The sequence below is a fragment of the Balaenoptera acutorostrata genome, chromosome 13 (assembly GCF_949987535.1).
Source record: "Balaenoptera acutorostrata chromosome 13, mBalAcu1.1, whole genome shotgun sequence".
Taxonomy (NCBI): Eukaryota; Metazoa; Chordata; class Mammalia; order Artiodactyla; family Balaenopteridae; genus Balaenoptera; species Balaenoptera acutorostrata.
In genome coordinates, this window is record NC_080076.1 from 86,777,987 (window position 1) to 86,791,998 (window position 14,012).

At 38.2% G+C, this 14,012-nt stretch overlaps 1 protein-coding gene across 3 annotated transcripts in view; it reads right to left on the reverse strand.

The window, feature by feature from the left end:
• SBNO1 (strawberry notch homolog 1) overlaps positions 1-14,012 on the reverse strand; it is a 59,004-nt gene that overhangs the window by 6,860 nt on the left and 38,132 nt on the right. For all 3 annotated transcript variants that reach the window (XM_057526390.1, XM_057526391.1, XM_057526389.1), the window contains exons 24-31: positions 13,583-13,682; positions 10,832-10,906; positions 10,008-10,154; positions 9,482-9,576; positions 9,289-9,381; positions 3,210-3,347; positions 2,465-2,541; positions 1,245-1,438 (exon numbers count right to left, since the gene is read on the reverse strand). In XM_057526390.1, coding sequence (XP_057382373.1) covers positions 1,245-1,438; positions 2,465-2,541; positions 3,210-3,347; positions 9,289-9,381; positions 9,482-9,576; positions 10,008-10,154; positions 10,832-10,906; positions 13,583-13,682 — 919 coding nt within the window. The remainder of the gene's footprint in view (positions 1-1,244; positions 1,439-2,464; positions 2,542-3,209; positions 3,348-9,288; positions 9,382-9,481; positions 9,577-10,007; positions 10,155-10,831; positions 10,907-13,582; positions 13,683-14,012) is intronic.

Genomic DNA, 14,012 nt, shown 5'->3' on the forward strand with positions numbered 1-14,012 from the left:
CCACCTTCTTTGGCATGTACTAATGTACCAAAGAGACTACAGAATAGTGGCTGCAAATTCAAATGCGTACTGAAGCAGTAACTTCTAAGTGGCACAGTGTGGAAGTCAGCAAACTGGAGAGTGTATATATCCTGGGTAAGGGAACTTTAGCTCCTCCCACGTGGGAACTGGGGCTCAACGTTCCAAGCTTCTCTGTTGTTGCTGCTGTTGTTCTTTTGAAGAAGATAGAAATCCAGTCTTCTGATTTTTTTTTAATAAATTTATTTATTTTATTTATTTATTTTTGGCTGCATTGGGTCTTTGTTGTTGCACACAGGGTTTCTCTAGTTGCAGCGAGCAGGGGCTACTCTTCATTGTGGTGCACGGGCTTCTCATTGCGGTGGCTTCTCTTGTTGCGGAGCACGGGCTCTAGGCACCCGGGCTTCAGTAGTTGCGGCACGCGGGCTCAGCAGTTGTGGCTTGCGGGCTCTAGAGCACAGACTCAGTAGTTGTGGCGCACAGGCTTGGTTGCTCCGCGGCATGTGGGATCTTCCCGGACCAGGGCTCGAACCCGTGTCCCCTGCATTGGCAGGCGGATTCTTAACCACTGCACCACCAGGGAAGCCCACAGTGTTTTGATTTTTAAAAGTTGGCAACTAACTCAATTGAAATCTCGCAAACAAAAATACCTGAGGATCAAAAAAATGTCCATGGACTGACTAGCCCACAGGCTACCAATGTGCAACCCAGGATACAGAGAAAGGTTGTTGCAAAAGAAACAAAGACAACGCGACAGGGACAGTGCAGCAACTGGGTGGGTTTCCGTGAGGCCTGCCACTGAGGGAACGGGGGAGGCGGCCAGCCTGGTCTCCCCTGCTCCCTGCAGGACTCCAGTCCATCCTCTGTGCACAGTGGCTTTGACTTCCATAGTCTCAATGTGGCACACTGAACATAAAGACTTCAGAGAATCCTTAGTCTTCATACCAGGGAGCCTGCATAGATGTCAACAGTGAGGAAGGGGAGCAAGAGCACCGAGGGCAGCATAAAATAACAACCACATCAGAATTTCAGCCAGAACCAACTACATCCATTCAAAAGCTTAACTACTATTTATCCTTTTAAGAACATAATATAAAGCAAGCTCTACCCCACCACTGGAATAGATAGATGCTAAGATTCTAAGACGTTAGAAGCAAAATAAGAAAAACACAGGACCTGATTTTTCTTCTCAAGGCGCTCAAACCAAAAAAAAAATTAAAACTCACCTACAATCCGCTGTCCATCCTCTGTTCTTAGCCGAACTATCTGCATTTTCACGTTTGTGCCACTGACAGATGCGAGAACACCCTCGACTTTTGTCCAGACACTCAGTACTGAGCCACATAATACATAGTACGTGCGGCAACGAAGACCTATTTCACAAACTAATCCCAAACTTGCTTTTTTGCAATTGCCACGCCTAGGATAGATAATAAGGAAAAAAATGTATATGTGCGTGCACGTGCGCACACACACACACACACACACACACACACGAGGCCCACAAGGTCTACCCTAATTTCAAATGGAAAACGCCCTACCGTCATTTACCTTTACTGATAGTTTTGTAGACTGCAATCCTTTTGACGTATTGGATTACCCTGTCCAACTTAAGGTATCACCACTGATTTTAAAATTACAGTTATTTCTTGGGTCTGACTCCCTTATAAAAGGGCTGATTTATTGGTCTTGATATCCACTTAAGCATCTGTCATTTTAATATCCATTAGTTTACTGTGTTAATGTCAGTTTATAAAATCATCCTGCCAGTTATTTCTATAGTATTAAGCTACCAATATACAGTTCTAAATCAGGTAAGTGGAAAAGGCCTCAGCAAATAAACAAAAGCAAATTTATCTACTTACATGTGTCTAAATAAAAACCCAGCTAAAATTCATCTATATCCTGTATCCCTTTTCAAAAAGTGGGCCAGATACTCCATTTTCAATGCCTTGAAATGAACATAATGACTTGAGAACACCTCTGGCTAGCCTAGTAGCACAGCAGGATCAGCTCCAGGGCTCAACAACAAAGTTTCTAGTGCTGTTAACTATTTGAGGCACCCCTGTGGTTTCCTAGAAGTTCCCTAGCCTTAAATTTTTTTGGGGACACCAAAAAAAATTTGGAAAAAAAAAAAAAGAGGAAGGAAAAAATAAAGGAAGGGAAGGAAGGAGAGGAGAAAGAAAAAGTCTCAACCCTAAGAATGATAGTTAAGTCCATGCCAGCAGACAACATTTGGTTGGCAGTAACAAAGCATCAGTGGGGAGACCTAAAACAGTGCATGGTCCAGAGACTTCCAACAAGTACCTCTGCTTAAAGAAACAACACCAAGCAATTGATAATCTGCTTGTGTACTTATAGGGACAGAGAGCTAAAGAATGAAGGGGTGTTTAAATTAAATCTTGATTATACTTTGGAATATATGGTGATAAAAATGAAAACTAACCAATAAGCATGAGTACAAGTATCTGCAGATGAATTATACTGATCTAACCAGTGGACCAGGGCATCGTCTGAGACTACCTGTGAAAATAAGACAAAAATTCCATTGAAAAGGTATTGTTTTAAACAAACTGGTTGCCTAATTTGGTCTCTAAAGCCAACTTAAAATCATCTTTATATAGAAAACATGGTCTTCGCTACTGCTTGCATTTGAATGCTATCCATAAAGCTCTGCCATGAGGTTTTTCCCATGTAATGAATATTTCAAATAGTTAACTTAATTATAATTGTTTTCAAGTGAAAATGGCTAGGAATAATAGTAATATAAGGTAATACTAACAACAAAATAACATAGTAAAGTTAGGAAAAACAGATATCACTGTTTTTCCAGAAATTATTGCAAAATATAAACACAGCAGTTCACAGTAAAACCAAGAGTTGGTGGGAAGGAATTTCAGTCTTGTACATCTTCCCTTTATTTAAAAAATTCTAATTTTTGTAGTTAGCACTTATAGAAACTTCCTTTTCTGATAACATAAGCTGATTCAAATAATCATCTTTAAGTTTCCTAACGGTTGATAACATTAAGACTGGGATATTAATTTAACAAGAGTTGATACAACTTTTTCTGAAAACAATTTTCCAGTAATCAAATAGGAAAAATTGACAATTTACATATAAACATAGTTGCAATATATTATTATAAAACAAGTATTCATATATAACATCATGTACAAATGGAAAAATACCTTCTTATATTTCTTTTTTAGATCAGCATAAATTTCTAATTTGAGCTGTTTCCCAGTATTTGGTCTATAAACTAAGAAAAGCTTCTTTTTAGGATTCACTTCTTTAACTAAGATGGCAGTTTTCTTGTTGTTTCTTATCTATTAAAAATAAATAAATAAATAGGTGAGAAAATATAAAGATTCAATACTGCACACTTTAAGACAGGCTTGTTTTTTGTACCATCACATCACCAAAGCCAAATGAGTATGTAAATACAAAACTGTGTGAAAGGGTAACACCTGCCGTGTAACCGGCTTGAACAAGGTCTCACCAAAGTGAAGGCTAATGGACCTTATTTCTGAGGCGAGACAACCTTTAGAAAACTGTGCTGAGTGAGACTTAGAGCACGATGTCCAGGGGAGACAATTTGCTTCTTCTAGTGCAGGAAGCTGGACTCGCAGCCTACACAGGCTCAGAGGTGTGTGAGGGAAGAGTCCAGGCGGTGGGCAGGAAGGGTCTTCACAGGAAATAATTTTACCTCTACTGTATGTTACTCTCCTTCAAGTTACAATGAAATATATAACCTTCAAGATAATGCTTTTTGATCACCCACAGTCCTCTCAATTCATCTACTCCATCAGTGCTACAACCTATTCCTATGGTTGTGTGAGGGTAAAATATCACATGAAATATCACAAATTTCATCTGTAAACAGTACCGCTATAACAGGAGAAAGCCAAATGTTGAACAAATAATACATAAATACGATGCAGAAGTGGAAGAAAAGGATGCATTAGACAAACGATGGAACTTGTTTTATTTAAAAAATTTTTTTAAAGTTGGACTTTATGAGAGGAACCCTGAAAGATTTGTAAAAAGCCCCATTTAACGCAAGGAAAAATAAGATTGGGAAAATTAGTATTTCTTTTGAAGAATGGTGAACAATTTCAAAGCAACAGTCTCTGGAGCAAAATTGAAGGAAAAGGAAAAGTTTCAAAGGTATTTTCCCAGCTCCTCTACAAAATAAATCATTTGCTAAGCTCCTACCTTTTTATATTAAGATAATTCTTACACTGATAAAAGGACTTAATACTTTACTTTTCTCTTCATTGATACTAAAGATCCTTCGTCTTTTACTTGTTCAAATGATTTGAAACATTGTTTATATAATTACTGCAAAGTCTATGAAACAAAAGTTAAGTGAAAAATACATTTAAAATTTTGTATCAGCTCATGTGAAATTCTCTAGCTAACTATACTTTAAGGCAGTGTTTAAAGCATGTTAACAGTGTGATCTATCTTGACAGTGTCAGGTTAATTCATTGTAACTATAAAATAAATCATCACACTACAGTGGAATTAAAAGTGATTCTGACATGGCTTCCCTAATGTCAACACATGTTAAACACATTGCAAGTCATATTTGCTTGTTGCTGAGGAGGCTCAACAAACGAGGCTACACCTTCTTGGAAGGATGTCTCTTCTAAGGTCCTCACTCTTCACAACCAGCTGCCTGCGGCCATGCAGCAGAGAGTAACAAAGAACAACGTTACCACATCCTTTCACTCAAGGGAAACTGGTGGGGATCAGCATTTTCATCAAAATCTACCAGTGCTTCAATTTGGCAATAATTTCAAATGAAAAAAATATAACCAATATCCTATATGGACCAATCAAAATCCCATCCAAGGACTCAGAGAAATCTGAATAAAATCTAGTGAACTGTATCAGTACCTTGGTTGTGATATACTATAGGTTTGTAAAATGTTACCATTGGCAAAACTGCTGTAAAAGGAATTTCTCTGTATTATTTCCTATAACCTCATGAGAATCTACAATAATCTCAATAAGATTTTCAAACACACATACACACACACACATGCACAACTAGGAGCCAGATCCAGTTTGAGAGCTTTGCTATTGAATCAGAGACCAGTAAACCAGGTTTATGGACCAAATGGCCTGAGGCTCCTAAGCTTAAGAATAGTTTAAGGAAGGAAGGGAGAAAGTTTCTTAGGAAGGAAAAAAATCCATGCTGTTGAACCTAGGGTCAGGACAGGAATAAAGACCCAGACGTAGAGAATAGACTTGAGGACACAGGGATGGGGTACAGTAAGCTAGGACGAAGTGAGAGAGTGGCACTGACATATATACACTACCAAATGTAAAATACATAGCTAGTGGGAAGCAGCTGCATAGCACAGGGAGATCAGCTCGGTGCTTTGTGACTACCTAGAGGGGTGGGATAGGGAGGGTGGGAGGGAGGCGCAAGAGGGAGGGGATATGGGGATATACGTATACATATAGCTGATTCACCTTCTTATACAGCAGAAACTAACACAACACTGTAAAGCAATGTTGTAAAGCATTGTATACTCCAATAAAGATGTTTAAAAAAAAAAAAAAAAAGGAGAGAGAAGGCAGCAACTTAAACTCAGCCAAATCTGCTTGTTATCTTTCCCCTCAATCCTGATATGTCCTTTTACTTGTTCAGTTTTACCCATCCCACCCTAGCTAGAAACCTCAAGATAATACTAGAAGCCAAGAACAAAGCTGGGGGGAAAATCATTTTTCAGACTTTTAAGAGCTAAACTTTTTCTCCTCCAGGATCTTCAAAAGAGTTTTTCCTCTCATTCACACATAGAAAGAAGTAAGTGATCTTAAGATCCAGTGATGCCATTTCTCTGAATCTACTCTAGAGATACACTCACACAGGTACATAAAGAAGCATCTATAAGCACGTCCTTTGTAAGACAGAAAAAGTGGAAACAACCTAAAAGTCAATTAATACGACACAGGCTAAATAAACCATGGTATATTCATAACACAGAATACCATGCAACAGCCACAATGAATGAAGTAGTCCTATAAGTATCAATACAGAAAGCACTCCAAGACTGATTGTTTAGTGAGAAAGGCAATTTAAAGAATGATCGATACTGTATCATAGAATTGGTGTAAAAAAAATAACCAACAACAAATCAACCACCTAAAAGAGTAAATTGTTTCCTATGGCTACAATACATATGCATTAATGCAGACAATGGTCTGGGAGAATAGACACAAAACTGGTAACGGTGGCTACCTCTGGGAAGGTGGGAAGGGAACCGGGGCTGGGAATCATGGTCAAAAAATTTAGTGTTATCTGTATTTAAATTTTTTCACAAGTGTAATAATGCATTCATGTGTACATAATTCAATTAAAGAATTTAAGAAAAAAAAAATCCACAAAGAATAGTCAGCAGAGACCACATACGCTCTGCAAAACCTAACATACTTACTACCTGACCCCCGACATAAAAAATTTAGGGATTCCTGCTCTAGAGAGCTTATTTATGGTTTCACCCTGCCTGTGGCATCATCATATTTGGTCTCCTTTACGCAGTTCTTGAACCAGGTCTTCATTTACAGTTGATCACTCCATAAAGGACTTGGCCAAAAAGTTCATTCGGGTTTTTGGTACCATCTTACTGAAAAACCAGAACGAACTTTTTGGCCAACCCAATATTTGCAAATAAAAAGCAAAATGTGCTATACACATATAAAGCAATATTAGTCACAAAAAGAAATGAAGTTATGACACATTCTACAACATGGACGAACCTTGAAAACATTATGCTGAGTGAAAGAAGCCAGACACAACTGTCACATACTGCATGATTCCACTTATACGAGGTACCAAGATATGCAAATTCATAGACAGAAAATAGATCAAAGGTTATCAGGCCAGGGAAAGCTATTGTTTAATGGTGATGTTAGCACAACATTGTGAATATAATTAATGACACTAAATCATACACTTTAAAATGGATAAAATGGCAAACTTTGTTATATATTTTACCATCGTTTTAAAAAATTAACAATGTAATATGCCAGAAATCGTTAAATTATATACTTTAGCGAGTGAATTGTACGGTATGTGAATTATATCTCAATAAAGTCGTTAAAGAAAAAGAAATTAAGGAAGAGATAAAAAGAATTCAAGAGAAAATAAATATTAAAGGCAAGCAAAGATATAACGTATGCATAAGAGAAGTCCCGATAAAGGAGAAATTCAGGGAATAGAATACTAAAAACGTTACAAATAAAAGTAATTTAAAAACTTTCTAAAATAAAGATTTGAAACTACATATTGAAAGAGCATATCACATAGCTGAGAATACTGACCAAGAATGACTAATACCAGGATATACTCTAAACTAAATTAAAAAGGGGAAAAAATTAGAGCACCATCAAATTTTGACAGCAGGGACTTCCCTGGTGGCGCAATGGATAAGAATCCACCTGCCAGGCTTCCCCAGTGGCCCAGTGGTTAGGAATCCACCTGCCAGTGCAGGGGACACAGGTTTGAGCCCTGGTCCGGGAAGATCCCACATGCCACAGAGCAACTAAGCCCGAGTGCCACAATTACTGAGCCTGCGCTCTGGAGCCCGTGAGCCACAACTACTGAAGCCCGTGCGCCTAGACCCCGTGCTCTGCAACAAGAGAAGCCACCACAAGGAGAAGCCCACACACCGCAAGGAAGTGTAGCCCCCACTCGCCACAACTAGAGAAAGCCTGCGTGCAGCAACGAAGACCCAAGGCAGCCAAAAATTAATTAATTAATTTTTTAAAAATAAAAAAGAATCCACCTGCCCATGCAGGGGACACGGGTTTGAGCCCTGGTCTGGGAAGATCCCACATGCCACAGAACAACTAAGCCAGTGCGCCACAGCTACTGCCTGTGCTCTAGAGCCCGTGAGCCACAACTACTGAGCCCACGTGCCACAACTACTGAAGCCTGTGCACCTAGAGCCCGTGCTCCATAACAAGAGAAGCCACCGCAATGAGAAGCCTGTGCACCGCAACAAAGAGTAGCCCCTGCTTGCCTCAACTAAAGAAAGCCCGCGCCCAGCAATGAAGCCCCAACGCAGCCAAAAATAAAAATAAATTAATTAAAAAAAAATTTTTTTGACAGCAACTCTATCTCAAAAGAATAAGTAGTAGCATCTTCAAGATATCCAAGAAAAGAAAACGTGAACTAAAGATTTCATGTCTGGTAAAATTTGTCTTTCAAGTACAAAGGCACAAACTTACCAGCATGTAAGAATTCAGGGAGTAATGTTTCCATAAGCCCTTCCTGAATCTACTACAGAATGGGCTTCAGACAAAATAACTAGAGAGATATTAACCTAAGGACTAGTGAGTGAGTGGTGAGCTTTAAATATAAATTAATTACCTGTAGAGCTAAGATTAATTAAGGGTTAAAAGAAGAGTATACTATATAATTGCCATATGTTGACATGCAGAAACAGTAAAACTATTTTTTAAATAGCAGAAAGTAAGCTTATGCAAAAAAAGTTATTATTAAAAAAAAATTATTTTCAGGAATACTGGGGCATAGTATCCATGATATTTTATCATCCTGTGTGCCCTGAAGAACAGGGATTATTAGTGTGGAAGAAAGAAGACAAAAATATCAGAGAAGAGGTGAGATTAAAATTCCATAGTTTTGATCAGGACAAATAAATATGCATTCATTTGTGTGTGTATATGTATATGTCTAAATGTAAACATGTACACACACGTGCACACACACACACAGGCACACTCACACATCCTCTCTCCTTAGCTCTGTCCACAAGCAAATACTAAACCAATGAATGCAGTTACACTAATAACTGAAAACTGAATCTTGAAGACATAAAGCATTATTATGACTAAAGAAGGTCACTCACTATATTATGGAAAAAAAGGGTTCAATTTACTAAGAATATGTAAACTTTTTTTTTTTTTTTTTTGCCTGCACCACGAAGTATGCGGGATCTTAATTCCCTGACCAGGGATCAAACCTGTGCCCCCTGCAGTGGAAGCATGCAATCTGAACCATTGGACCGCCAGGGAAGTCCCCGGTAAGTAATAATTTAAAACTTGCATTAAATAATACTCTTCAAAATGTATTAAATAAAAATATATCACAATTACAGTGATAAATTATTAAAACACAGAAAGCTAAATACAATTGGAAAATCAGCACAAAGCGAACAGATAATTACAATGCTGGCAATGAAAACACATTACATATCTTAACAACTAACATTTAAGGGAAACAAGTCTTACTTGCAATGACAAATAAAAGCCATCATCTGGTCCTGTCAACTCAGCCCAAATCTTGGTAGCTTCCTCCCAGGACATTCCTCTCTCTACACTTATCTGTAAAAAAAATAATAATAAAATTTAAATTAAACTCACTTCTGAGAATGCTTACCAGAAAATGACATTATACTTGAATGTGCACGTTTTCTAAACTTACCGTGTATAATTCTACATGGCCAGAGGTTGAATATCCTGGAGTCAGAAACTTCTTAACATCACTTTTCCTCACTTTTTCATCTCCAGAACCAAGATCTTGAACAAGAAAAAGCAACATATAAGTATAAAAAAAAATTTCATCAAGAATACATATGACAGGCTTCCCTGGTGGTGCAGTGGTTAAGAATCCGCCTGCCAATGCAGGGGACACGGGTTCGAGCCCTGGTCGGGGAAGATCCCACATGCCACGGAGCAACTAAGCCCGTGCGCCACAACTACTGAGCCTGCGCTCTAGAGCCCGCATGCCACAACTACTGAAGCCCGCGCACCTAGAGCCCATGCTCTGCAACAAGAGAAGCCACGGCAACAAGAAGCCCACGCACGGCAACAAAGAGTAGCTCCCGCTTACTGTAACTAGAGAAACCCCATGTGCAGCAAAGAAAACCCAATGCAGCCAAAAATAAATTAATTAATTAAAAAGAAAAAAAAAAGAATACATATGATGTTTCAAAGATTTCCCAACTTACCTAAGATTCCCATATCATATCTTCCATTTTTTTTGGCATTTTGGACAACTGCAGTAAGTGTGTCTGCAAAATACTGAAATAACGCATTCTGTTGATGCACCTCCATGCCCAAAATTCTATTCAAGAATTTTCCTATGTTGTTATAATCTGCAACGACAAGATTGTATGAAAGATTTAATGCATTCAAATGGCAATTTTAAAAATTCATTCATCTCAGCCTAGTAAGAGTCTCACTTTCTCCTCTAAGCCTTCCCTCACAACTCCTGTACTATTCCCAGAACAGGGCTATACTTCGACCACTTCTACTTCTAGCAATTAGCACGACTACACTACATGCTCAAAAGATGTTTGCCAAATTGAATTTTTGCATCTTCAGCTTCGCTTATTGAAAGTATGAATACAATTTAGCAAAACAGAATGTTAGTTTTCCAACATTAAGTCTTAACTCATAAAGTTTTAAGTGCTGTTAAGTCAGTGAAGCTCAACTTTGGCTGCACAAGTAAGAATGCCCAGGAGCTTCTGGAAAATTACCAATGTCTGAGCTCCTGCCCTGGCTTCAGTACTTTTTAAAAAGCTCAACAGCTGATCATCTACACAACCTGGTTTGAGAACTGCTGCTATGTAGAGAGAAGAGAGATTCAATTTCTTGAATAACCATAGTTATTCATAGCAAAAACCACCCAGGATGCTCTGTGAGCACTCAGTAATGAGGGATTGAGACCTACAGACTTGAAGCTTCCCCTTCAAGTGGACGAAAGCATAAAGAACGGGCTATAATAATACAGCAACAGTTATGAACATACATACAAAAGTCATACCATTACCTTTATCTAGAGTAAGAATTCCTGAACGATCTTCTACATTTATCAGGCCAACTCCTATCAGTCCTTGTCGAACATCTATAATAAAACAAATTTATAAAAAACCTTATAGCCCAGGGCTTCCCTGGTGGCGCAGTGGTTAAGAATCCGCCTGCCAATGCAGGGGACATGGGTTCGAGCCCTGGTCTGGGAGGATCCCACATGCCGTGGAGCAACTAGGCCCATGTGCCACAACTACTGAGCCTGCGCTCTAGAGCCCACGAACCACAACTATTGGAGCCCGCGCGCCTAGATTCTGTGCTCCACAAGAGAAGCCACTGCAGTGAGAAACCCACTCGCCACAACTAGAGAAAGCCTGTGCACAGCAACAAAGACCCAATACAGCCAAAAATAAAATAAATTTAAAAAACAAAACCTTATAGCCCAAATAACTCAATGAGCTGTTACCTGACTAATCAAACTAGATCAAGTTCTAGCATATAAGACACAGTCTATGTATCTTCCATAGTTCCTATTAGCTGAATTAAATGGAACTCACAGCCCCTAAAGATCTTTAGACACTTCAAAATTCTAGAGTACTCAAACCACACATCATATTTCATTGTTTCACTAAAACGTCATATCTTTCCAACAACAACCCTTGGCAGTGGAGATCCTTGGCTACGAAGCTGTCACCCACAGAATCTAAACAACTTTGAACATACAGCAGGATACTGATTAAATAATTTATGTAAGGAAATAATCATGCTTCTTTCCCAAACGTTACCTATCAGTATTGACAAGGCGATGCAGAAGATAAGCAACATATATAACTGTCAACATGTTCTGAATTACGTTACTAAGAGGACAGTTTATAAAACTTTTGAAAAGTATTTGTGTCCAGGCTCCAACCCAGACTTACAGTAAGAAGGGTTTAAGAAAGAGAAAAGGATCAATAGGAAGCATAATTATATCCTATTTACACATTTATTTAATCAGCTAGACTGCTACATGCTCAAAATGTGTAGATTCTGCAGGTGACAACTCTGTAGCCAAAGAGCTCCAATGCAAAAAATCCTCATTTTGGGAACCCATCCTATGGGAGGAAAGTACCTGAATAGAAGGATAGCTGCTATAATTCCAGCACTGTTGCAAAAAAATGAAAACCACTTGAACATCAATAAGGGAGAAACTGAAGAAACTGTTACATAAGCTAGATGTAGAATATTACACAACTGTTACATAAGCTAGATGTAGAATATTACACAACTGTTAAAATATGTGTTAGTGGGGCTTCCCTGGTGGCGCAGTGGTTGGGAGTCTGCCTGCTAATGCAGGGGACACGGGTTCGAGCCCTGGTCTGAGAAAATCCCACATGCCGCGGAGCAACTAAGCCCGTGAGCCACAACTGCCGAGCCTGCGCATCTGGAGCCTGTGCTCCGCAACAAGAGAGGCCGCGACAGTGAGAGGCCCGCGCACCGCGATGAAGAGTGGCCCCCGCTCGCCGCAACTGGAGAAAGCCCTCGCACAGAAACGAAGACCCAACACAGCCAAAAATAAATCAATAAATTAATTAAAAAAAAAAAAAAAAAAGAGACCTTGTTTTTTTTTAAAAAAAAAAAAAGTGTTAGTACTATAGCTATTGATTTGTAAGGGATGCCTGTGATGTACCAAGTGAGAAAAGTACGTTGCAAGTAATATTAACATTTTTTTTAAAAAAAGCTCTGTGTTTAGACAAACGGACAAAGGTGTGTTAAGGCTGCCCTTGTTCAGATTGTCAACATTTGTAACCTCAGCAGGTGAGATTGGTAGGTAGTAGGTAGTTAAGGACAGGGTATGGGCTCCTCATTATTCACTTTTAGATTGTTTTCATCACTTATAATGAATAAATAACATGTAATTTTTTAGAATTAGAAATAAATTGGGGAGTTGTTTTTGACAATCCCTCTAATGACCAAATAAAAAGAAAATAAGAGGGAACGAAAGGGAAAGGGAGGAAAAGAACAGGGCCAAGACTTTATTGGTTTTTTGTGTTGTTAAATGCCATGAGTGATTATAAGCCCCTGCCAGCTAGGTCAATATGGACTGTTACCAACACTAAACACCGGCTCAACTGGAAAGGACTTCCTAGTAAAACGTGTTAACTCTAGAAGGATAATGTTTCCAATACCTTAGATCTGTTTATTCTCCAAAATATTTTCATAGTTTGCTGAACTACTGAAATCACCCAGACTACTAATATTAATGGGGTAAAATCTATTCTTCAGATTTGCAAGATACATATAAGAATTTCTATAGCACTACTTAGGACTTTTTTTTAAATATAAAAATTTCTACATACACACAAATGTAAAGAGAATATTCTATGGACCACAGGTACCCAGCACCCAGTTTTAACAACTGTTAATACACGGCCAGTTTTGTTTTATCTGTACCTCCACTAGCCCCCACAGATTATTTACCTAGGTACTTTAAATTTTAAAAGCTATTTGGCACATTTTCATATTAAACAAAACCATTTTTCCTCTAGTAATCTAGTATTAAACAACATGCAAAAAACTCTGTCAACAGTAAAAACACTTCACCTGAATGAAATTTAATAAATCTACTGCTTATTATAAGATATCAATTTAGGCATCTGGTAACTATCAATTTCTAAATTTTATACATTTTATGTCCAAAGAAAACTAAAAACAACAGCACATGTTCGAATGAGTTTTAGTACCTTCTTGTCAGTACTCATTTTCCTTTGTTATGATTATTTTTAAAAGTTACCTTTAAAGAATTCTCCAGGATAGTCTGGAGGTGGTGATACCATAGGAGAATCTAGGTTTACAATGGATTTCATGACAATTTCTAAAGCATTTCTTCCATACTGCAATAAAAAACAAATAAATTTAACAAGTTTCAGCATTTGGATACTCTTCAATCACATGACCAAGTGAATGCTATAAAAACTATTATTGTACCAAAGAGTAAAAAATAGCAGGACTCAATTATTTTTATATATATTTTACACTACCTAGTGCCTCATTCACACCTTTGTACACAGCAGGCATTCCATAAATAAACAACTTTCTTTACTTCTGGGAACTCACACTTCATGCAGCCACAAGTATTTATTATAATCTTATATTCCAATAGGAATGAGAAGATGATTATATTGCACAGTTGATCACCAAAGATCTAACTGCCATGTGTCTTA